At 39.6% G+C, this 26421-nt stretch overlaps 1 protein-coding gene across 4 annotated transcripts; it reads left to right on the top strand.

Annotated features, from left to right (window-relative positions):
- The first annotated feature begins 210 nt into the window (after window positions 1-210).
- RACGAP1 (Rac GTPase activating protein 1) lies at window positions 211-24651 on the top strand. 4 transcript variants are annotated; one of them, XM_032492785.1, is made up of 17 exons: window positions 212-395; window positions 6503-6587; window positions 11603-11805; window positions 12823-12959; window positions 13913-13982; window positions 15662-15715; window positions 16394-16474; window positions 16853-16970; window positions 17326-17456; window positions 18228-18392; window positions 19577-19672; window positions 19760-19958; window positions 21460-21565; window positions 21742-21874; window positions 21986-22121; window positions 23048-23156; window positions 23497-24651. In XM_032492785.1, the coding sequence occupies exons 2-17, from the start codon at window positions 6503-6505 to the stop codon at window positions 23570-23572; spliced, it is 1899 nt and encodes a 632-aa protein (XP_032348676.1). In that variant the 5' UTR covers window positions 212-395; the 3' UTR covers window positions 23573-24651. The 4 variants fall into 4 exon arrangements, with proteins under 4 accessions (XP_032348678.1, XP_032348676.1, XP_032348674.1 ...); XM_032492783.1 differs by having other exon boundaries at window positions 6499-6587; XM_032492787.1 differs by lacking the exon at window positions 11603-11805 and having other exon boundaries at window positions 211-395; window positions 6499-6587.
- Window positions 24652-26421: the final 1770 nt, after the last annotated feature.

Genomic DNA, 26421 nt, shown 5'->3' with positions numbered 1-26421 from the left:
GGGGAAAACAGTAAGGCCAAGAATAATTTGTACTCAAGAACTAGCACTTGCCCTTAGTCAATATGGTATCCTAAATGGCTTCAGGAAAGAACTCTGGAGGGGGAAAAAGAAAGAAAATGCCAAACCCCTTGCCCTTAGTTAAGATGGCTACCTTTGGCCTCGCTCTATTAGAACGCGCGTGCCCATTCCTGTCCCCGCCCCTCCGCTTTGTCCTGACGCGTGCGTCGCAACGTAGGGAGACAGCGCGGGAGGAATAAATTTCTCTGTGATTGGTTGGTGTGGGATTTCAAACCCGAGCTGGCGGCGCGGGGCGGCTTTGCCGTTGGGTGAGGCGCAGAGGGAAGTGGAAGGCCGCCCAGGTGGGGCCAGGCGGACCCCGCCAAGTTGCGAGAAAGGTGCGTTTGGCGCTGGGTTTGTGGTGGAAGGGAGGGCGTCCGAGGCCTGGCACCTCCCTGGGGGTCGAGGTGGGAAGGTCGGCACTTACAGCCCCTCCTCTGGGGCTCTTCCCGGACCGTGGCGCGGGCGGCCTGGACGGGCGGTGGCGGGGGAGTGGGGGGCTTCTTTCTCTGCGCCGTGTTTTGTGGAAAGCCAGGGGGCATCTTTCTGAGATGGTGGCTTGAACAGGGCAGGAGCTACCCCAAAGAAGTGGCTATCACTTAAGACAGAGTTAGGGAGTGGGTGGGGGTTACACCCCAGTTCTTTTCGGAGGAACAAGACTTTTTCGAAGGGAAGATCCCTGGCTTTTGAGAGGCCAGGGCCGCCTGTAGTGGAGCCCCTCTCCCTAGTGGGCTGTGTGTGTCTAGGTAGGCAGTGACATCTTGCCCTTCCCATCCTAATTCTCAGCCTTAGTAACAAGGAGGCCTTACTTTACCCTTTCACATTCCTTTCCACAGGATTTCATTCCTCAGCAGAGGGTGTGTATAGAAACGTGGGGTGGGTGGGGAAAATAAGCTTTTTTTTTTTTTTTTAAGAAATTCTCTTTAATGTGTAAAGTGAGCTTTTTGAGTTATTGAAAGTGTTTAGAGAAGATGCCTTTTCTATAGCTTAATCATTCAACAGGTATTTATTAAGTGCAAAATATAAATACAAGACAATCTTATTTGGCTTTAAAGGAGCTTGCAATTTATTCAAGCTAATAAAATTTCTAAAGATAACTGATTTGGTGAATCTGGTAGGCCTTTACACTGCTGAGAGTACTGTACCTTGGTACAGCCCTTGTAGAAAATATTTTGAAAATATTTGTCAAGAGTCGTAAGAGGTTTTACCCTCTGATTTGGTAATGCTGGCCTTGGAAATCTACTTTAAGAAACACGGCCACTTGAAGAAAAGCACTGTCTATGTTGATGTCCAGTTTATTCCTTCAGTGAATATTAATCATTTGCCAAGTGTCAGGCACTGTTCTAGGCATCAGGGCCTCAGCAATGAACAAAACAAACAAAAATCTGTCTTCTTGGAACTTAAACTGTTGGGATGATAGACAATAAACAAAATAGGTAAGTTAATATATATATAAGTATGTTAGATGGAGATAAGTGCTTTCGAGTGAAAGAAAAGCATTGGGAGGACAGATGCAATTTAAAATATGGAGAATGAGACAATGATATTTGAATAAATACCTGAAGGAGGTGATGGAGTGGCCATGTGAGAGATTCTAGGCATCTGTAACAGAAAAACGAAATTACCTAAATGTCAACGGAAGAGAACAATTAAATAAATAATTGTTCATCAAATTTTTGTAACTTAAAGGAAACATAATAGAAAAAAGTAAAACACAAATTATATATAATCTTTGATGGCAATTCTATGAAGTATGAGGGCATAGTGGGCAAAAATTAGGGAGGTGCATGTAATTGTTTAGGGTGGTGAAGTTTTAGTTTCACCATTAAAAAGCATTAATTTTTTTTTGAACATAGAAAATTAACAGTATGAGGCAGTGTTATACATCTGCTAAGTGTTGTAAATAATAGAGGTAATTTAGGACTAAAATGGTAAGAGTGCTTTAGTGAATTGGTGAGACTTATACTGGACCTTGAAGAATGGAACACTTCAGAATGAAAAGAATTTGCAGAAGAGGAGAACTTAGTATAATGAACTTCTGAAATTTTTGATAATAATTTTCTGAAAAATAATAATTCAACTTGTCCCGTTCTGTATTTTAATCTTCATTCATGTTGGACTGAGGATGTTCTGTTTACTCTTTCTGCAGTTGATTTGCTCATAAGAACATTTGGTTTCAAGATATTCCTTCTGCCTGCCAGTTGAATAGAGGCTTTTGATATGGTGAAGCAGAAGCTGGACAGTTGGGAAAAAAAGTTGTTCTGAAATGCTTTCATATGAAAGAATCTTGTATTGAAACAGTCTTAGGGAATGTTTTTTCTTGGCAGCAGAGAACCTGTGTTGTTGATTTCTTGGGAATCTCAAGATTTAGTAATGTTTGTGAGAATGTTTTTCATTAAAACTCTCCCTAAAAACTCATTGCTTTGTCTTACAATATTTAACACCCTTGATGCATCTAAAACCTGATGTATAGCTCTCTTAATAGTGTTGTTTGTAGGGGGAGGAAGAAGAGGATAGAGGCTTTTTCCAGGATACTCTGCAGTAAGATCTGTAATAGTCTGTTATTCTGAAGGATGATGTCTGTTCTCTTGGCTGGGTGATTGAAATTAAATTGGGGACTCAAAGCAATCACATCAAGCTGAGCCTCTTTTCGTGGTGATGCCAAATTGCTCCCTTAGGAATACTCACAGATTGGGAGTCTGTAACATAGTGACTTCTCCATCTCTGGGGCTTCTCATCAATAACAGCTGAGATTCTCTAGCACCTTTTTGTTCAAAGTGCTCCACAAACTGATTTCCTTGCTGCACACAGGGATCATTTCAGCTCTCCCGAAAGGCAGCCGCCTCTGTAGTGAAAAGTGACAGCTGTTTTACAGCTGCAAAGCAATGTACTACAATATGACTTTGTTTTTGTTTCCTTTCACATTAGTGTATCTCCTAGCTATGGAGCTAAATAATAAAGGAGGAGAAATAAAGAAGTATTCGTGAGGGTGAAAATGTGACCCAGCAGGAAAATTAAGACAATTTTCAATTGACATTGAATAGGATGAGTAAATTTTAGCCTTTCAAGTTACAATTTGGCTGAGATATGAGTTAGTACTGATGCTGAAAGATATTTTTGTCATCTATGAATAATTCCTGAGAGTCACTGCTATAGAATGTTAATAAAAATACACAGCCCCCCCCCCCCCAGTGTATAAAGAGAAGAGGATTATATTTGCTACTGCTGTTTTTGGATTGCCCAAAGTAAACCTATGTTAGAGGAAAAACTTCTCAGATGCCATGAGCCTCATGTAGAAGATCTTGTTTAAGAGCCCAGGTCAAATTTTGCTATCTCCTCCCTTCTTTTTGATCTGGGTCCCAGCTATGATTTGGTAATCACTATTCTAGGATGTAAATAACAACAGTCAGACCAAAACAAAAAAATAAGACCAAAAAATGTATACCCACTATAATAATACCCTATATTCTTATAGTGAGGCTCAATTTACACATTATAAAACTTACCTACATTGATTTGTAATATTCTATGAGGTAAATAGGACAGGTATTATTGTTCCCATTTATAAATGTGTCTCAGAATTTCAGTGACTTATCCATGGATTTACAGTGTGTAAATAGAAGAACTAAAACTTTATCCCAGGTCTTTTGCCCCCCTCACCTTTTTTAAACTCTTCTGCTTGTTTTCATCCTTATTAAACATTGATGTTCAGGTAGATTGGGAAGTGTTTTTGGCAGTAGAATGGGGGTGTGTGTTCATTTATGTGTTTGATAAAAATATCAAATATTTTTTTAAAAACTGTGTGTAATACAGTAGTGCAAAATGTAAGGTTTCTCCTCTCAAATCTACAGTCTAGATGGAACATAGGATAGAAACATGGTAAAGTTAAATTAGAGTACAAGGTGTGTCTGAGGGCCAACTGAGCAAAGCAGTTGGGGAAAGACTGGGGCCAAGGAGATCAGTTGAATTGAGTGATAATGACCTGCAAGTGATGAGAGCATGGTATATCACACATGAGAGAAGAATCCCCAAAGTCTGGTGATTATATTTGCAGGAAAGGAAGTAACTTAAGGTGATTCTGAGATTTGGAACTAAGGGGGTGAATAATCAAAAAAAAGGAAATCAAATTCAGGAGTCAGTAGGGGAGGGAGTAGGGTTGGTCAGTGGGAAGGGTAGTTGGTGATATATTTGGGGGAAGGATAAAACAATGTCTCAAATCAAAATCAACATCCAGGGCATCCCAAACAAATTGAGAGCTACGGGATTGAGTTACGAGAGAGGCAGGGCTGGAGAGAGAAATAGGTGAGTTGTCTGGAGAGATGTAATGACTAAAGTGGGATGATTTGATATGTTCAGTCACACAACTCCTTCCTAGGTCCTGGGCGTCATGTTAGAGCAGCGTAGATTGAGGTAGTTGTATGAGATAACAGTTACTATGGTGAGATGTGCCCAAGTAGGTACTCTGTATCTTTAGTCTTTTCAGGAATCAAGTTGTGTTTTCAAGAGAATGCCTCCGCACAATACTCACTCTAGGGAGTGGTATGCACAAAGAAAATGGGAAAGAAGGATAGAGGAACTTGAGAAAATGGAGGATTTCTCTTAAAGGGACAAAGAATCAGGTTGTACTGTCATTTAAGGCATACAGACCAGTCTGAATTTTTGTTTAAACAACCAGTTTTCATTGCCCTAGTTGCACTGTCACATTTTCCTTTTCTATATTCCTGGACAGATAGAAGTTTTCCTATGTACTGAGCTTGCTGTCTTATAGTCTCAGAATATGCACACAAGTTCAGAGGTGATAGGAACCAAGTATACCCCACATGAAAACTGATCGGCTTCTTCCACTTTTGTTGGGAGCCAAAGGGAATCGTCATTTGAGTAGGCTGCTGAATGCCCTGCCCAGGTGTCTGGCCTGTAGCACTTAGGTGCGCTTGCCTTTTTTTGTCATACTGTGAAAATCCACAGGCATCTCTGTAACTTCTACATCTCTTCCTACCAGTTTTAGTGCTATTCTTTTAGTTTTGTTCTTAGTTTAGAGAAGGAGCTTTGTAGTAGATTTGTTGGTCTGGTTGCTTAGCAGCTTGCTGTGATTATGTAGCTTGGAACAGATAGATTGCCATTTGAGAATCTTGGTTTCCGGCCCTGATTCAGGTATATATTGCATCCAAGCTTGGAGTTGAAAGCTTTTTTACTATTAGAGCAATCATCATACAAGTACAAATGAATAATTCTATAGCATTTAATAGAAAATATCTTTATGTTTATATATTCCTTTGTGTCCCCCACCTCCCCACCTCCCTCTTCCTTGCCCTCATAGCTTCTGGTACACCCTTACAAACATTGTAAAACCACTAAACCTTTGTAAAAGAGTTCTTAAAATTTTATTTAGATGCATGAAAAAAGGGCCTGGACTAGAATGTTGAAGGGGTGGTTGGGAGAAACATAAGAAGAATCCTTTAATAGTATTTCTGAGAATGTTCAATTTTCAATTAAATATGATTTTTAATTTTATTTCCTTGATAATTTTCATAACATTCCATTGATATCTTTCTTTCTTGACTGTTAAATGAAGATCTTATTTCCTCAAAGTGTTCCCAGTTCAAGTCTATTTGAGTAGTACTGCCTGTAAGGACACCGTTTTTAACGTAACATCAGCAAGTCTTTAGGGGCAAATATGAAGCCTGAAATTCACTATATGGAACACAGTAGTGAATGATTTTTCCTTTGCCCTTCTCACTGTGAAGGTGGTATATTGTTTCCTTGATGCCAGAACGTGGTACAACATAATCCTTTGCCTATACTTAGTATAAATTTATTAGATATAGTCCCTGCACGCAGTCCAGCAGAGAGCCCTGCATTACAGAAATAATTCTCGTGCTGCTGAGCTGGCGATTTCCCCACTTAATCACTTGTGTGACGTCGTCTGTGCCGTTGGTAAGAAATGTGCTGACCATGTCCTGCGTTTTAAGAGGCAGTTGCAACATGGTATTAGCTACAAATGAAATTTAAAATAAACCTTTTAAGTTACATTGAAAGTCTTCAAAGTGCAGGAGGATTAAAGTGGCCAAAAATGTTAAATTAATCATTAGGTTTGACTAAGTTGGTTACCTAGTAATCAACTAACATACTTGTCCCTAATTGCTTTCATCTCAGCTCCAGAGTGATTGCAGAGTGGAGGAAAAGAAATAGGCAGGAAGGGAGGGGTGTTATATTCAGAGGACTGAAATGCTTTTGTAATTTTCAAATGAGCTTAAACATTCCAACTTTGTTTTTATAATTAGGATTACACAAAACATCAATTGTTGGCCTTGGATTATTATAATGGTAGCTACACGTGGAAGAGTCCAGATGTTAGTCACTGATGACTGTACTGGATTGCTACTGAATCTTTTGTCTGAGGGAGATGGTAGGACCCCTAATGTATATTTGATTTCTTGGCAGAAAGATGGATACTACGATGCTGAATTTGCGGAATCTGTTTGAGCAGCTTGTACGCCGGGTGGAGATTCTCAGTGAAGGAAATGAACTCCGTAAGTCATTCTGAGCTGGCTTGTGTGAAGAGAAAAAACAGATTTCACATTTGGGTGTTCTATAAGGCTGAAGTGTGTTCCAATCCTAAAATTGTTTTTCATTTGAGTTACCTAAAAAGAAAATGATGGTCACTTATCTATGGTCAAAAAGCTTAATGAACACTCATTCTAAATGGTCACCTTTTTTTTCTGCAGTGGTTTTTAAATGGGTTTTACCCAGACTCTTTTCATTATCAAGGTTCTCTTTTCACTAAATAGTTGGCATTAGTTGCTAATTTTATTTTCATATCACTAACTGGGCAAAATCTACTGAATTTCCAAGATTGTTGCCTGTTTTCCTTAGAGTAGTAGTTGTCTAAATTTTTTATCTTGAGTTTTCCCTGTGTTCTAAAAAATATTTTCAAACGAAAAGGAGAAAAATGACATAATTTCTTTTTGAAAGAGGGGCAGTTCATCTGCTTTCACCTCCTTCATTTATTTGGTGCTTAGTACTAAAAGGGTGAGGTTGGATGGTGAGCTGAGGAGAAAAAGGAGGTGGTGATGGAATAGTCTTATGGGAAGTATATTAGTGAGAAGGGTGGGGCTGATAGCACTGACTTAAGTGATCTAAAGAGTTATTCTTTACCAGGTTCTCTTTGTGTTGCCATCCCCTCTGTTTCCAGATTTTCCTTAATACCTATTTTAGTAGGTATTGCTATTAAGTCAGCCTCATTGATATAAAAGTAATGCAAGAACTGTGTCTTAAACTTTTAAAAAAATCTCCATAGTACTTAGTATGGTGTCTTGCTTATGCCATTCAATATTTTCTTTAATTTGATTGATGTTTTTAATGGTTCTCATCCACTTATAAGCCCTTCAAAACAGTATTCTATCTTCTTTTTCTAATAGCTGTTTCATGACCCTATCATCTGGTACCAACTCAGTAACCATGATGGCATACTAATTAGGCTTCTCTTTGAGCTCACATCATCTCAGAAGATAGATTACTTTGGAGTCTAGTGGGGAAGAGTATTGACTAACAGATCTTAAAATTCAGGTTCCCTCAGCATATACTCAGTGAGAACCTATCACAGCTTCTAGCACATGTTGAGGGAAAGGGATGACTAAATGGCTTCCAAAAAGTATGGTTTGGTTGAGCCTTAGATTAGATATAGGGTAGGATCCCAACAGTCAGAGATGAAAGAGGGCATTTGGGGTCAAGGGAACAACCTGAGTGGCGGCAAGAGGGTGTAGGGTGTGAGGGGAGTACGAGTAAGGGGGGTTGACTTAATCAGGGCTGTGATTTAGGAAGGTTACGCTGGCTGAGGCGGAGGCTGCCTTAGAGGTGGAGGTGGGAGACTGACTAGGACATGGCTGCCATGACTCAGGAAATAGGCAGTGGGAGCCCCGACTGGAGTGGTGATTCTGAAGATGGAAATAAGGGGAAATGGGTGGAAGAGAGAGTGATAAGATCTTTTAGGAGAAGGCAGCTGATAGTATGTGGGGGCAGAGGGAGGAATCTGAGTTTTGTAGTCTCAGTAAGTAGAGCTGGCTTTTAACTGTTACTTGTGTGTCTGTTTCTCCATCTGTAAGATAGGAATTTTGTGGTGAGCATTGGGAGATGAACGAGATACTAGTTGTGAAAATACCTTTGGAAGTAACTATACCAAAAAAATAGAAGGTACTTATTTTTATAGGAACCTTTATTTTATAAGCAAATTTCTATTTTCCCATCGACTTCTGTTATGAAATAGAGGTATGTTTTGTCCCCTCTCCAGATCCCTAACTTGGAACATTGACTTTTGAGTAACTAAAGTGTCTTAGTGTTTTCTGGACTCTAGAATCTTTTTTTCTGCAACCAGCCAGTCTCTGTTCTTTTCTTGGATTCCAGGAATTCCTCCCATGCCTAAGTATCCCTGACTCCTTACTCTTGCTTTTCGTCATAACTTTAGTCCTCTTTCTCCTTTTTGTATAGGAATTTTTATTTTACAGCTAAGTCCAAGGTTACTGAAAGATCAGAGTAAAGGTTAATATTCAAATAAAATGTCTTTAATAGCCTAGATATTTTATCTGTGTTTTCCCTGGTCTACATGATTTTTATCTTCTATTTTTATCATGAGCTGCCTGAAATTTTTTTGATGTTGGTGTAAATTAGGAATAAATATAACTTAATATTTATCAGGTGCCTATTGTGTGCCAGCACCATACTAGGTTGGTGCTATGCTATCTGTGTACGGTAGGTGATACTAAAGTGCATGTGACATGGTGTCTGTCTTCAAGAAGATTGTGGTATTTAAGTTTCAGTAACAAGATTCTGTCTCATGAAGCAGAAGATAATACAAGTATCAAAATATATGCTTTTGGGAAGTACAGAAAAATGTGCAGCAAAAAGATTAAGCAAGGTTTCATAGAGCAGATGGGATGGGTAGGAAAATGGGTGCATAAGAGAGAATAGATAGGGCATTCCTTTTGGAGAGCATAGCTTGATCATAAGCGATAAGGCAGAAATGAACACAGATCCGTCCTGAGGGCTGGGACAGACTGGTTTAGTGAGAGGGTATTGAGTAGTGATGGGAAGTTTGATTAGACTGGTAAGGTAGGCTTGGATGTCTCGAGTTTAAATATGATCTGAACAGTAATTTTCTTCATTCATTCGTTCGTTGAATATTTATGTGCCTACAGTGTACTAGGTAGAGTGCAAGGCACTGGGGATAAAAGCAAGAAAGAGATATGGATCCTTGCCCTTAAGACGAGGAAGAGCCTGTGCAAATGCCCTAGATGGAGTGAGCTGAAAAAACAAGATTTCTGGAATTGCTTTAATCTCTTTGCTGAACCATGAACTAAATCCTGATTTCTTTTTCCTAGATCAAAGATTATTCTCAATTTGTTTTAAGGAAATGTCCCTTCTCCTTTGTCATTTTAGATAGATGAATTTTGTAATTTAATATACACATAGCCCTTTTAAGGAGATCATTTGAATTCAGTAAACCTTTTGAATGTGTACTTCATGACAAGGGCTAGTACCAAATTGAACTGTGATTCACACACTGACCAAAAAATGCCATTCATGTTTATTGATCTCCAGCATCAAAATTTTTCCTGGCTTGTGGTCTAAAGTGCCTTTTTGACCCATCCTTGCCCAATTAGTTTACAACAGAATTGTACATAGAAGTAATATCTTCATCATGTATGCAAATGTTCTGATTTTGGCGTAATATAAACTAAACTAGTAATTTAATCATCTGTATTAAAATGGGAACTGTGTCCTTGAAATGAACTGATAACTTTATTTGGTTTCAGTTCTATGGTTCAACTCAGTTAGACCTGTAACATACACCAATTAACAGTGAATGGAATTAAAACCCCAATTTAATAAGACTTATCACAAAGTATCCTAAAGAACAAACAAACCAGTGAAATTAGGTCAAATGGAAATCTTTTCATTCTCAAAATTATTTTTCAATTCAGTAAATATTTGAGTGTGTAGGCAACACTATATTTAGAAACATTTAATTGACCACAGTGTGGAGCTAGAAAGTTTTTAGACTGTGGAGTTGAAAAGTCTGTTTACTGTTCTTTATTTTTTTAAATTGAAGTGTTACATACATCAAAAAAGTACACAAATAATAAGTGCATTGCTTGATGAATCACAGGAGTAAATGTGACTAAGAACCAGCTCTTGTTTTTAATTTTTTTCCTTGTGAATTTAGAATTTTGAAAGAGTTAAATTTGTAAAAGGATATATTAATTTTCTTTTTCTTTAAGTTACGAGGGGGAAAAAAAACCTTAGTAATGTGTTTCCAAACTGTAAACTAAACCAGTATATCATTTAAAACTATTTGAATTGTAATAATATATTTTACTTTTTGAGATCCTTGATATTTGCCTTGTCTTAAGATAACTAGATCATAATACCCTGTTTTGCTAAAATCTGTTGTTTGCTAAAAACCTAGGTTTCCTTGTGGGGAAGGCCTGGTTTTTCTACATTAATTATCCTAATTTATAAGTTTGAAATATAGTCAAATTATTAAAATTGCTTTAAAATGGCACTATATTATTTCTGTGCTCTTAGGTTAAATTCAAATAGGAAAACTGCCCTTATTACCTAAGAATCTGCTAGCTTTGTGTGAATTTGGCCTAGTTTCAGCTGTAAACTGGGTTAGTTTGACCAGCAGGATGTACGTTTTAGAAACTTGCTCCATCATTCTGGTGGAGAATGATGCTTAGAGATAGATTGAGGTTAACTAGAAAATAGAAAGGCATTGTAGAATAGTCTTTGCCAATGGCAGTTGATAGGAACAGATGCCACCAGGGTTATTATGCTTGGAGGTGCTGCCTTGGAAGTTATGTGCTCTTCGCAGACACTTGAAAAGAGTCCACATTCCACTCTCAGTGACTCACCCAAACTAGTATGATCTTCTCTTCCTGTGTCTTTCCAACTGGAATGTTTACATACCCTTCAGGGCTGTGTTAAAACAGTGAAAGCAAATTGGCTGTTTACTTTCAAATCAATAGTTGTATAATTATATAGCTGAATGCAATTGTGGGTTTAGACATCTGTAATATTAATCTACATCTACCGGAGCATATTACAGCAGTAACATTTGAATTTGCAGTAGTTTAACGCCTTTGGCGCAGCAATACGTGACTCTAAAGGAGGCTGTTTTTGTTTTATAGCTGTAACTGTCCTGGTGCGTGACAGCTGCCCCAAAGGTATCCCCCTTTGATTGCCTTCTGTTCAGGAGCTTTCACTGTTAGGGTTACATCTGGAGCCAGGTGACTAATGAATTACTTACTCCATAGCAGACGCCACTGGCTAAGCCAAAAGTAAGTGGTTATTGACCACTGAAACTTCTCATCCCGAGTGGTGAACATATATCCAGGATCTGTTCCTGGTTATTTTTAGCTAGATTTGCCCATAGTACAGCTGGTCCCTCAACTATGTATTTGGAGTAAAACTAAGCAGAGGACTCATTTATTAGAGCATTTATACCCTATTTGGTATTTGAATTATTAAAATTTCCCCCTTTTCTTAGAATTTATCCAGTTGGCAAAGGACTTTGAAGATTTCCGTAAAAAGTGGCAGAGAACAGACCATGAGCTGGGCAAATACAAGGATCTTTTGATGAAAGCAGAGACTGAGCGTAGTGCCCTGGATGTTAAGCTGAAGCATGCGCGCAATCAGGTGGATGTGGAGATCAAACGCAGGCAGCGAGCTGAGGCTGACTGTGAAAAGCTGGTGTGTATTGTTTTTATGCTAGAACTGTGACAGTGGGGGAGGCGGAAGCATCATTTGATAATGTTTCCACCTGCCCAGATATACCTGGTTTCTTCTACTACATTAAAGAACTGAAAGCACCCTGTCCAGTGGCAGCTTGTCCGTGATTGGAGCTGAAATTACAGCCTGTTCTTCATAAGTTGAAATTTAATTTTTTTCCCCTTTAGACCTGAGACTTATTTAATAGATTTCAAGTGAGAATTTAAAGAATTAAAATTAGGAGGAAAGTCAGGGAAATCCTAGCATATTTGGTCAGTCACAAGATATTGGCTGTCTCTCATTAATGATTATAAGTGCTACTTAGAACATCCTTATCCTTATATCAGTTTGTCATTGATACGGGCAGGACAACTCTTAAGTCTTTCCTTCATCACTGCTCTTAATTTAGGGTAAAGAGCTGGATGTATTCAACCAGTGTGATTAGCACAGCACACTATCATTTTGATGTACTAGGGTGGGTCATGGTACAAAGGAAAGGCTTCACTAGGAGGGACCAGTCCATCTTGGTACAGTGTTAGATGCCTAAGTAAGCTCACATTGTCTGGTTCCAGTGCATTAAAGCTTTCTATCCATTTTAATATATTTCGCGCCACCGTTTAGAAAGGTGAGTGGCTGTTTTGATCTATAGAAGAAGCCAATAATTGTCCTGATAAAATGACACTAAAGTGTGTTTGCTCTACGAAATTTATTTTGGGATTCTCATTTTGCAATACTCCCTTCTCTTGGATTAGCAGTTTGATCCAAAAGTCTTGTAGCAGAAACTCCACTATTTGAGATGGAGTTCATTTTACCAGTCAGAAATCAGAGACACAATCTGGGCTTGATGAGAATTAATATGCTGTTGGTGTAGCAGCCTTCCTGAAGGCTCATTTGCATAATGCTGTATTTTAATGTCTTCTGGTCTGCCTGTCCCATAAATTTGAGGTGAAGCTTTCTCCCCTGGTTAGCTAGGATGTTTTACTCTGCTTTGGTCTGTAGGAAAGACAGATTCAGCTGATTCGAGAGATGCTGATGTGTGACACATCTGGCAGCATTCAACTGAGCGAGGAGCAAAAATCAGCTCTGGCTTTTCTCAACAGAGGCCAACCATCCAGCGGCAATGCTGGGAACAAAAGGTGGGGGAACTGCATCTGTTGTTATCTGATCACAAGCATCACAGCTGTCAGAAGTTCTTGTTATCTAAACTCTTAAATATACTGCTTCTGGAATGTGTGCTGAATAAAGCAGAAAAAGACTTTGGAGGAAGGGTGGATGGGAAATGAAGGCGCAGGGGCCTCCCTCTTTATTTTATTTTATATTTTTTTTCTTTCCTTAAGATGTTTCATCATGGGTAAAATTTGATGTTGGTGCTAAATTGCACTTCAGTAACTAATCCTGCACATTGCTGAGAGACCTAAAGGTGGAAGTGGCAGTTCAGCAATACTTCAGGTGTTTGCTCTCCAGAGAGCTCTTGTAGCTCTTCTAGTTTAGAAAGGCCTTCTGTGAGCAAGACCAGATAATAATTTTGGTTCCACTGCATCACTGTTTAAAATAGTCTCAACCAGGCTTTGAATTTAACACCCCTAATACAATACGTAGGAAAAGGTCAGCACTCTTCGAGCGATTTATTTTGTTGCCTGGTTGTTTTATGGGGAATCTTTATAACTAAGAAGATGTACAGGACTTAATTTCTTAGAAAGCTAATGCTGGGTAATACTCTTCTCTTGTAGAAAGCAACCACAGTTGGGATCAAATTAAACTTCACTCTTCTGCCTTGTGAATCTGCAGTAGCCTGTAGTACAGTCTCAGCAGGGAATAGCACCTGTGCCCCTGACTGTTAACTTTCAACTACTGTTATAAGGCCTTTGCTGAAATGGCAGCTGTGCTGCATGTGCATGCGCGCACATCTCCCCATGTAAACCATAAAAAGCAACCCACCCCAGCTAGGGTTTGAGCTTGTAGTTATCTCCATGGGGAAGATATTGCTGTGAAATTGCTGATGTTACCTGACCAGTGTGACTTGTTCTGGTGTTGATGGATTTTACTTTCCACAGTCTTGTGTCTAACTGCTACTGTTTTACTCATCTAGACTGTCAACCATTGATGAATCTGGTTCCATTTTATCGGATATCAGCTTTGACAAGACTGATGAATCGTTGGTAATGAACACTTGATTTCTGAGAATTATCTATTTTTCTTAACCCTGCTCCCTCAGGAATAGCTATCCTGTCCTCTTTTCTGGAATTCCTTTATTACTATTTTATTACTTGATGTGTTATAGATACTGATCTAGCATTTAAAAATATAAATGCATATAAGCTATAAGAGACTGGCTTACATATTTATTTAATTTCTGGAAATAAGAATACAAGAATACAGAATTTAGGATTTGGCATGAGGTTAAATTTATTTAACATATCTATGAGCTGTGTGTACTAATTGATTACTATATCTCGACTTATTTTAAAACCCAAGCTAACACCAAAAAAAAAAAAAAGCAAGACTCTATCCAAGAAGAGTTTATTTGCTGCTCTTGGGGGGAAGAGATTTGTGCCTTATTTCTGAATTAATTTGGTTCTTGAGGAAGACTTAGTCCTACTTCACAATTAGAAGGAAACCAGTGCCCTGGAACTTCAGCCAGAAGGCAGATGAAAATTCCCAGGCACTATATAATGCGTTAATGAACAGCGGTTCACGTGTCTAAGCTCTTTGTTACCCTGCTTTTGTGAGGTAGCACCCTTCTCAACTTATGGTGGTATTTCTGGATAAGAGGTCATCTCCTGATATTTTAGTCTCTGATGTTCTGGAGATTGGTTTGTGTATCTTTTCTGTTTTACTGGATGAAAGGTAGCAAACAAGACAGTAAATCAGGAGGGTATTGGTAGTTGGTTTTCTGATGATAACAAGACATGTGATAACTCCTTGTTGCATAGGCTTAGAGTTTTCTGTCCAAATTCAGTGTTTGACTAGGGAAATAATTACCATTTTGTAGATACAAATATTAGGTGTCATCTTTTTGAAATAAGGAATGGCATAGTTTGGGATACATAATTAAACTAGAATATATTATTAGCTGATTTTAGAGCTAGACCTGTGATGTGATATCTGTCGTAACCGAAGCTGAAACAAACAAGCAGTAGCTAAATTACTTGACCATGAATTGGAGAGGTTACATTTATTTAGCTAAGTTATATACAGCTGTTTCTGGATTTTGCATGTTTAGGGATTATCAGGAATAAGGAGGTCATAGGTAGCTAGTAAAAATGAATGCAAATGGTTAAAATAAGTGAGGTAAAACTAGACCACAGTGAAAGACAAACAATTCTTCAGTGTCTATATGAATGTCTTTTTTTAGGGCCTAAGTAAGAGGGATGATGGAGAGACGTAAAACCTAAACTAGAACTTTGAAAGTGGCTCTATTGTGCAGAACATCTGATTAGATGATAGCAGTCCCTTAAGAGCAAAGATCACATCTAACACGATCAGCATAGTGCCTAACATTCTGTAAGGTCTAAAACTAATTACAGAAATCATCAGAAATAAAGGACCAGGCACTGGAGATAATCACGACAGAAGTTGATTCTTTTAACCTTTTCTTGCCTCTGTGGTATTGATTCCTGATTCTATTATAATAGCTTCAATTTTGGAAAGAAAGCATGTTAACTTACTACAGCTCTTGTAGCTATGACATTTGGGACCCTCCCTTCCCCCTCTCCCTGACTTGTGAGTTAGGTACTCTGACTCAAGAGGCCTTTAAAATTCTCTGCAAATGTATTTGCACAGGGTTTAGGGGAGGCCTAACCAAAGAAAGAAATTAATACAGTGTAATTGTCAACAGGATTGGGATTCTTCTTTGGTAAAGACTTTTAAACTGAAGAAGAGAGAAAAGAGGGTATGTATGGTTCTGTTTAGTTTTTTTTTTGTTTGTTTGTTTTTTACAAAGTAGCAATGAAAGAATTTTCTCTGGAAATTTTGCCATGATGTTGCATTCCTGATACGGTGCTCTAGCCGTTATTAAACCTGTATTACAAATGAATCCTTGTTGTGGGGGTGGTATTGATGTTCCTTGAGGTATTAACTCAGGACAGAATTCTGTCCTGTTTCACTTCTCCGGGCTGCTCTCAGTTCATTTATCGAGAGGAAAGGATATATCTGTTTTTTGAGTTGTCATATGAATTTTTATGTAGGACTTTTTGTGCTCTAATATAAGCTTCAGATGAAATGTGTATATAATGGGATATACAGAGAACTATCTGTGTGTGCTTGTTTAGGGTACTTAATATGTTTCCAAAGACTTCTGTCCTTAAATAAGATTACACTCTACTTTTTCTAGTGCTGTCATCTAAAATTTTCCAAAGCTTGCTTGTTTCTTCTAGGGTATTGAGCGCATTTTTGTGTTGGTACAACGTAAGCTTCAAGTGGAAATAGGCAATGAGAGAGAGAACATTGTTATTTACTACAGCCCTGGTATCTAGGGCTTGCGTCCACATTGTCTAATGGGTAATTTTATCTTTTGTGCTTCAGATCTTCTGTTTGGTACTAAAGTTCTTGGTTTTTGCCCCATCTCTAGCGCTCTAGTAGCCGACAGTTCATTGACGGTCCCCCTGGACCTATAAAGAAAACTCGTTCCATTGGCTCCACAGTAGACCAGGTAAGAATAGTCAGGCTAAGAGAATTTTGTTCTCGAACACATCAAAGATTAGTGGCCCCAAGCATTAAAAATCCCGAGTCAACATTGCAGTGTTATTGAGAGAGATGTTTAGTGAAAGTTTTTCTCTGTAATAGAATCCTTATCCATATGAATAGAACAGTAAACAACTTCCAGCTTTATGTTTGGTTCTTAGTTGCTTGTATGTAAACCCCTGTGACCTATATTTCTATTTTAAAGTATGAGATTTCAACTTAAGAGTGTTTGGGACTGGAGGCTTAAGTCCTAACTGAGACTCAAGAATTTTTCAGCTACTCCAGAACACCCTATAGTGGAGGGGAAATGAGATTCATCCTTCCCTCATTACTACCTTTGTTTTAGGGGAATGAATCCATAGTTGCAAAAACTACAGTGACTGTTCCCAATGATGGCGGGCCCATCGAAGCTGTGTCCACTATTGAGACTGTGCCATACTGGACCAGGAGCCGAAGGAAAACAGGTCCGGGGGTTTGTGACTGAATGGCCTGTGTAAAATGACTGGTAAAATCTGGGGAGAACTGGAGCCTCAGAACCCTCGTTCAGCAGGAGTTGGATGTGTTGGGTGGTTTCCTACACTGCTTACCGAGGGCCAGAGCACTGTTCGTGTCATGCTCTGCCTTTGGCTTGCTAGCCTGGCCTTCGCCATAGTGTAGAACTTGTTCTTCTGGAAATGATTCTTTGCATAGCCGTTATATTCACTTCTGATCAGTATTACAGATTACCGGTTATCTACCAGTTATGTATTAAAATTGGGGTTAGAATTCAGAAGGAACAAAATACTTAAGACACAAAGCTTATAGTTGCCTGATTTCTAGGTACTTTACAGCCTTGGAACAGTGACTCCACCTTGAGCAGCAGGCAGTTGGAGCCGAGAACGGAGACAGACGGCCCCAGCACTCCGCAAAGCAATGGAGGGATGCGCCTGCACGACTTTGTCTCCAAGACGGTGGGTCTGGGGTTGCTGCCGCTCTTGGGCATGTCTGACTTTTTAATTCTGGAAGTACCAGCAACAAATTTAGATTCTTCTGTGTTATCAAGCTAAAAGTCAAATTTCCTCCTCCTTCCAGTCCCACTCTCCATGGGTAACTACTGGTTACAGAGGGTGTATATCTTTCCATTCTGTGAGTAATACTAAATTAAAACTAAAACACTATTCAGAAGCAGTTGTTTGTGCTTTTTAGTGACGTGTATTTATACTTCATGCTTGAATATAGCACTTTTTTTTTTTTCATTGGAGGTACCGGGGATTGAACCCAGGATCTTGTGCATGCTATGCACGTGCTCTGCCACTGAGCTATTACCCTCCTCCCCAAATAGAGCACATTTTAACTTTGTCCCATTTGATTTCCTCATAAAAACCCAAGCAAACCGACTGACTGAGGCTCAGAGGAGTTAACTGACTTGTTTGAGCCACAGGACAGTAAGTGGCAAAGTTAACATGGGGGCTTTCTGACTCCTTGTCAACAGATTCTTTCCAGTACTACAGTGATCTCTTCCAGATGAGTGCCCTTACACAAGCTACTTAGCCTCTTTTTGCTTCTGTTCCCTTATCTTAAAGAATACAAGACCTTATTTTATAGGATTATTGTGAGAATTACACAAATAAATATGTGTAATGGGATTAGAAAGTTGTTTGGCACATGCTAAGTGCCTAATAAATGCTGGTAGATGATGATGATAATTGTCTAATTCATACCACTCCCGGTTTCATCCTCAGGTTATTAAGCCCGAATCTTGTGTTCCATGTGGAAAGCGAATAAAATTTGGCAAGCTGTCTCTGAAGTGTCGAGACTGTCGCGTGGTCTCTCATCCAGAATGTCGGGATCGCTGTCCCCTCCCCTGCATTCCTACCCTGATAGGAACACCTGTCAAGATCGGAGAGGTGCGCTGTGGGAGCTGTCATTGTGTTATGGCTACTTTAGCTTTTCAAAAGCTTAAGGTCTTTTTTTTCCTAAAATTAATAATTCCAAGTATATTTCTTCCCACAAATAATGAATAGAAATTACAAAATGTTAACTTGCAGCAGAATCCTGTTTGGGTTTGTCTGTTTAGTAACCTTTCTAAACCAAATTCCTCTTCCCCTTCTTCCCCCCTCTCCTTCCCTTTCCTTCTTTTCTTCCTTTCTTCCTTTTCCCTTCCCTCCCCACCCCCCTCTGCTTTCCCCCTCTTCTTTTCCTTTCCCATCCCATCCAATTTTGTAAGATTTCAAACATATACAAAAGTAGAGAGAGTACTATAACTAAACCCCTGGTTCCTGTCACTCAACTTCCACAATTCCTAATTCATGACCAGTCTTGATTTATTAATAATAACCCCATCTCCTCTTGACCCTGTTCAGTGAATTATTTTGAAGCAAATTCCAGCCATCATATAATTTCATCTTTGAATATTCTTTCTCTCATGTTAGAGATATTCCATACTAAGCTATTAAGATTAGATTATTTCTAAAATTTGATTCAGTTCATTAAGAAATTATTTGTTATAAGCAATGTTAGCAAGAATCAAAACAAAATGACTAAGCTGCTACCCAGCCTCCAGCAAATCAAATGTTACTTTTCTTTAATCTTAAGAGTTCTTATCCATGCATAAAATTTTTTACAAATTTTCTATAGTCTAGTATAGAACCATGGAGTTCTCTCCTACAGATAGGTTTGTGTCATGATCAACTGTGAGTTGTGTTAAATAATTTTTCTTACTAAGAATAATTAAAGTGCAGAAAGGTTTCCTTTTTTAGAGTAATAAATTAGTTTATATTAAACTCCATAGCTGTAATCTCATTGCTTGCTTTTTGATGCCCTTGACTATATAAGAGGAACAGGGGCGGAACTGTAGCTTGTGGTCTTATTACTTGTTCATGCAAGAGTGTGGTGGATGTGACTATAAATCAGTCCTGGTATGGAGGTAGGAAAAATAATTGAGAGTCTCTGTTCTAATATATGCATTGGGAAGAGAAATTTAAAAGTAAACATGATGTCCCAGCCTGAGTATTAGTGTAGGGTGATTTTCTCATTGATCTTCATCTGCTGATCTAAGTGGTATAAATAATTTTAAACTCTCCCTTTTCAGGGAATGCTGGCAGATTATGTGTCCCAGACTTCTCCAATGATCCCTTCCATCGTTGTCCACTGTGTAAATGAGATTGAGCAGAGAGGGCTGACTGAGGTAAGAGTCCACCCTTGGAGAGAGTGAATTTGTTATTTGTGTCAATAATTAAGAGGTTTTTAACTGAAAGTGTCATCTTGATAATAGACAGGCCTTTATCGGATCTCAGGCTGTGACCGGACAGTGAAAGAGCTGAAAGAGAAATTCCTCAGAGTGAAAACCGTGCCCCTTCTCAGCAAAGTGGATGACATCCATGCTGTCTGTAGCCTCCTGAAAGACTTCCTTCGAAACCTCAAAGAACCTCTTCTGACCTTTCGGCTAAATAAGACCTTTATGGAAGCAGCAGGTAAAGGCAGGTCTTAGTACTTGAATGTGACTCCCACGAGGGGCAGGAATTTTCGACTCTTCTGTTTCCTGTTTATTCCCTGCCTGGTACAGTGCCTGAAATATAGCAGGTGCTCAAATGGATGGATGAATAGCTGTATCCATGTTCTCCTATCCTCTCCTGTCTAAATTGTACAGAGCACTAACGGGTTTTTTTGTTGTTGCTTTTTATTGTATTTTTTGTCAAGTTTTAGGTTGTCCTTTTGAACTTGGAGCTATCTTTGATTCCTTTACCTCACACCCTACATTTAATCCATTGGCAAATCTTGTCAGCAAAGGTCTTGTAAATATATCTTAAATTTAAAATTTCTCACTCCTATTGCTACCACTCTTGACCTCTCTTTCCCTGGAGTGATGTAAGAACCTACTGATTTTCCCATTTCTACTCTTGCCCTCTTAAGGTATAATCTTCATACAGTAGCTCAAGTGGTTCTTTTACAATTTAAATTAGATGATGTCCCTTCTGTCTTCAGCCTCCTCCAATGGCTTCCTATCACTCTCAGAATAAGATCCACAGTCCTTAACAGGCCCAAAAGACCCCACATGACTTGGCTCCTGATTAGGTCTCCAACAGCATTTCTTTCAGCATTCTCCCCTTCCATCCTTCCTCCCTTCCTCCCTTCCTCCCTCCCTCCCTTCCTTCCTTCCTCTCTTCCTCCCTCCCTTCCTCCCTCCCTCCCTTCCTCCCTTCCTCCCTTCCTCCCTTCCTCCCTTCCTCCCTTCCTCCCTTCACTTCCCTTCCCTCCCCTCCATCTCCTTCCCTTCCCCCTCCTTCCCTTCCCCCCTGCCTCTCCACACTGGAATTCTTGCAATTCTTAGAGCATAACCAGACTTACTCCCAACTCAAGGCCATCACATTTGTGGTTGTCTCAGCCTGGAGTGGTGTTTGCATGATTTTCTCCTTTATTTCTTTTGGGTTTCTTTTTGGATATCCTGTCCTCAGGAACACCTTTCCTGACCACCTTGTCTAAAATAACATCTTTCATTACTTTCTAGCTTCTTGCCTGCCTTATTATTTATTATATATATCACTACCTGATAGATAACTTGCTTTTTGACTGACTTCTCCAGTTGCATGAGGCAAGGTCTTTTGTTTAGGTCTGCTTAATCCTGAGCACTTAGAACAGTGCCTGGCACATAGTAGGCTCTTAAACATGTTTCATGAACAAATACCTTCTGAATAATTGTAGTCACTGCAGTCATATGTCTGCCTTCCTGGAAACATGAGTTTCCAGCTGCTTTCCCTAACTGCAAGAGCCGGTTGTTAAAAAGTTCTGATTTCTAATATTGAGCTGTTGGCCAGTATCCTGCTTGTTAATGAAACTAGAATCTGATGCAGTCATGAACCTAATCAGAAGTTTCAAAAGCTTACTGTATAGATGAGACTTTGTGGTCGATAACTTGGAAGCCTGCTGTCAAGGGAAAAAAGTCTGGGCCTCTTGTTGCTTTCTTTCCATTTACAGAAATCACAGATGAGGACAACAGCATAGCTGCCATGTACCAAGCTGTCGGTGAACTGCCCCAGGCCAACAGAGACACATTAGCTTTCCTCATGATTCACTTGCAGAGGTGAGTAGAGCAGAAATTTGTTGCTGGGAGTCAGAGAATTTGCCAGGGGGATGAGAATGGGGGTTGGGTGTTAGGGAGGGAATGCGAGGGGTAAATTGTTTTTCTATAGATCTTACTATTTCTGTCTGCTTTTAAGCAGAGGGACAAGTCTTCTAATTTAATGCTATTTTACTTAGGGTGGCCCAGAGCCCAAACACTAAAATGGATGTTGCCAATCTGGCTAAAGTCTTTGGCCCCACGATAGTTGGCCATGCTGTGCCCAATCCAGATCCAGTGATAATGTTACAGGACATCAAGCGTCAACCCAAGGTAGGCAAGCATGTCTGTATATATACATGACTTTTGTCACATGATAACATGAGAGAACAGTGAGTAAGCCCTGAGCTTTGGAAGTTTGTTAACATATTTGGTGGCTTTTAGGTGGTAGAGCGCCTACTTTCACTACCCCTGGAATACTGGAGTCAGTTCATGATGGTGGAACAAGAGAACATTGAACCCATGCATGTCATTGAAAACTCAAATGCCTTTTCCACACCACAGACACCAGATGTTAAAGGTAAGGCTTAAGTTGTGCTTCTTAAAGGGCCTGACTCCCTCTCTGGTTTTTGGTCAGGTGCCCTCTCCTTGTCTTTGCTAGAAGTGTTTAAAATGCACATTCTTCAATAAAATTAATTTTGAGAATTCTATCATTAAAAATTTGTACAGTTCTACCTTCCTTATTTTTTTTCTACTTTTTCATGTTCTGCTTCTTTCTTTACCTATATGGATTTTTTTTAAAATATAGGTATAATAATTTAGATATAATTAGTTCTTATTTCACTTAGCATATTATGAGAACTTTCTCTGTTACTATATGATCTTAGTTATCATGTTTCTGGTTGTAAACTATAGTTTACCTAAGTGTTCTATTAGGTATTGATGGTATTTTTCAATTTTTCATAATTACACATAGCAATGCCATCAATATTGTATGTATATACTACCTTTTTTCATCCCTGATGATAATTTCCCATGAGTGAGAATCATTGAATTAAAGGTTTTAAACATTTTTATGTTTCTTGATATGTTTTACCAATGTGATTTTAAAGGCTTTTGCCAGTTTGTATTGCCACCAAAAATGTATGAGGCTGGTTTCATTCCAACTTCACTGGCATCGGAGACCTGTTCTTTCATTACTGCAAGTTCTTTTTTAAGGGAGCATATTGTTTTTTTCTAACATAGGAAAAAAAAAATCAAATATATGTTGGATTTGAGAATGGCCAAATCAGAAAATGAATCTCAGCTATTCACTGGTTGCCTGTATGGTTCAAAAAATACACTGCTGTGTCACAAAATGGTGACAAAAATGATCTCTGGGACCTTGCTAGGTCTCTAACCTTACCTCTTAAGTGTTTCACAGAATATTCGGCTTAAAACTGGCTGCCTACAAGAGTGCTTTCTTTTTTCCTCTCCTTTAAATATATGTCTTAACTTTGATTGAAGTGAGTTTACTGGGCCCCGTGACCACTCCTGAGCATCAGCTCCTCAAGACTCCGTCATCCAGCTCCCTGTCGCAGAGGGTCCGCTCCACCCTCACCAGGAACACTCCCAGGTATGTGGAATCGGGCTGCTGGGAAATAAAAAATGACTGCTTCCTTTCTTTCTCATCATGCTGAAGCTTATTGAAAGAAAAATTGAATTAGATCTTAGCCAGCAGCTGGACTTTAAAAGGAAACCTGGAGCCATTAAGATCTGGTTTTTAAAAAGGGTCTAAGGATCTGTACTGTTTTTCCCCTCCCTCATCTCAGGTGACAAAGCATGGTTTACAGAGTACTTGTTTCTGGCTTTCCTACTGTAGTTGATTATATTAAGTAATGTTATAGTTATTTACCATTTTTTATAGAATACTTTTCCAGTTCATTCTCTATTTTTTTTTTTTTTTTTTTTTTTAGATTTGGGAGCAAAAGCAAGTCTGCCACTAACCTAGGACGACAAGGCAACTTTTTTGCTTCTCCAATGCTCAAGTGAAGGCACGCCTCCTGTACTTCCCAGCATTTACTGACTGCAGGGAAGGGCGCACCTGCGCTCTGCTCGGCAGCCTCCTGTACTCATTGCTACTTTTAGCACTCTCAAGGCTTTTAATCAAGTTTAATTGTGCACGGGGGTTTTATGAAAACTATATATATCTCCCTCTCCTTCTCCTCAAGTAATGTAATGTCAACACCTCGTGCTGCCGTTGTTGGGAGCTTCTAGATGGGAGATCTTTGCAGGAGTAGAAGTAGGTTTGAAATTTGTTGTGATTCTTTTTGGGGCTGGAGGCACGTCCCCTTGGCTTAAAGCCTAATGCTCTCGTGTAATGACCTTTCTCTGGTGTGATTTCCGTGAGACTGGTAGAAGCCCTACCTCTTCAGTAAGACTGACTTGTGTTAGGGTGGAAAGTGGGAGGGCAGGGTAAAGAAAGGTTTGGACAGAGGATTTAGGATGGCTCCTTTTGAGAACCTGGAAGTCCCCCTCCCCCTGTTATGACCTGAGCTATGATGTGGAGCCTTCATAGATAAGGGCTACGGTGAGGACTGCACTGGTAATGGGAATGTGCTTAGCTTTCTTTTGGATTGATTAGGTTTAATAGTATTAAGTGGCACAACCTTGTAAGCGTGATACCACAAACTTGTATTTATTTCTAGTGGACCTCTGGCTGGACTTTGGGGTTTGGTTGGGGTCAAAGCCAGTTTATTCTTAAGTTGAATTCATTCTGATGTTGGACCCCCCACCCCCACCCCCTTGTCCATTGGAGCCCGACTTCTAAAGGTCAGTATACCGTCTACTTAGCGGCCCAGCTAACAGTTACGAGTAGGCTGTAAGGGAAGATTGTCAATATTCTGTGTGGCAAGAAAAGCCACACTCATTCTGTCTTTGCACTTTGGATGCTGAAATCTTCCTATGGAACATAGCCACGTCTAGATAAATATGAGCAGTTTCTTCTATTAAAATTATTTACAATGTCTATCAAAATGCTTTCTTCTATAGACTATTTCTGACCCATAGTGGCCCTTGTCTGTAAAACATGTATTTGGAATAATATTTGGAAAAAAGTAAATAGTTTTTTCAAAATGAATGTGAGATTGGTTTTCTTGTCCTGGAAGGTAACCTTCAGTGCCTTCTTTTAGAAAACATTTTCCCCAAAGTGTTCGGTCGTTCATCTCCCTTTCCCCCCTTCCCCGCAACTTCACCACCACCAGGAGTTTGTTTCTTTGTTTCTCACTCACTCTCACTGTCCAAATTGAAGTCCTAGATTTGTCCTGACTGTTATCCTCTTGCTTGATGAAACTACTTTAAACAAAAAACAAACTTTTTAAACAAGTCTTAGGGACCAGAATGGTGCAGATCAAAAAACCCAACAACTGTCTGGCTGGCTGCCTGGAACATCCTTCACTGCTGGAAGTGACTCTGGAGTGAGCTGGGATGATTAACTGAGGGCACCTGCACTTGGAACTCTGAAGCTGGTGAACAGAATGTATCTGAGATTGAACGTAAACAGTTGCAGGCTTAATATGTAACCGTGGAGAGGGGAGGCAACCCACTGGCTTTTTTCCCAGGAGGTGGCAGCTCTCACAGCAGGGCCCATCTGCATCAGCAAATCGACAGAGGATGGGCCCCCCTCTCCCCTCAACCCCCCCCCCCCGCCCTTTACACACGCATGCCTGTTAGGTTTTTTGTTTTGTTGGGGGGTTTTTTTTGTTTGTTTCTTTTTTAACTTTGTCCTAGATGCCATCTCTTATGTCCCTCAAGCCTAGTGTTGGCCTGGCTCCATATTTGCTGTTCTGTAGTATCTCCCCAAGGTGCATTTTAAGTCACTAATGTAGAGGAAGTAAATGGATTGTATAATGTGAGTGAAGGCAAGACGACCCTATGCAGGAACTGATGGGCCATTAACAAAAAAGGAAATAGTCCTGTGTGTCAAATGTTGGCAGCGAGTTGCTCAGTTTTTGGGCGAGGCCAAGAGACCTTAGCCATGAAGCTAATTCTGATATTAGCTAAGGGAAATATGTACCAACCCTCAACTTTCTTTACTAGTACTTCATGTGGAACAGCCTGACTTTTGAGGGCTTTCTTAATTAAATTGTACTCCCTTGATGTGAGATCTATGGAAGGGGGTCCAGTGCTTTGGAGTGGCTGTCACCCCAATCTCCTGCCCCTAATCCCTTCTGATGCTTCCTCTTATTCCGTCTTTAATGCAGTTTAACTTTATTATACCATTTGCTAATAGCCAGAATGTTTACAGTCCTTAAATCCATTCACCTTCATCAATCTATGAAAGACTCCTAAAGTTTGATGTTTATTTAACTGGGTAAGCATTACATGGTTTGATTCAGCAGCAACAACTTGTGTTTATTACTTAGTATTTAACGATTTTTTTCTTCCTTAGGAAGGTGAATTCTTTGCTTGCAGAAATAGAAGGCAAGAAGGCATCTTGAGTTTCAATCAGAGGACTGTAGGGCATGCAATTGATTTACCATAGCAAAAAAGTCATTTTTGGCTGTGAACTGAACCGGTGGCATTGAAAGGGGTCTTGAGTTCTTAAATTCATGCTTAAATTATGGGGCAGCACAAAGTGACAAGGAGTGCTCCGTGAGTGCAGGGAACAGAGATACCAAGCTCGCTGGTTTTGTTTTGTTACAGCAGGGCCTCTCTGTCCACCTCAGCCTTCAGGGAGATAGAGATGCACACACACATATGCATGTGTACACGGTACATGGTTTCCTACTGGAAAGCATTTGCGAGACCCACTGCTGTGCCTGGAATACTGAGTGGTTTTCTTAATCATGCATCATCTTTTCTTAGACTCAGCATGAGCGGGGAAAGAACTGCTGTGGCGT

Source organism: Camelus ferus, chromosome 12 (assembly GCF_009834535.1).
Source record: "Camelus ferus isolate YT-003-E chromosome 12, BCGSAC_Cfer_1.0, whole genome shotgun sequence".
NCBI lineage: Eukaryota > Metazoa > Chordata > Mammalia > Artiodactyla > Camelidae > Camelus > Camelus ferus.
The sequence above is the reverse complement of the archived record's forward strand: the minus strand, read 5'-3'. Positions and strand labels throughout refer to the sequence as shown.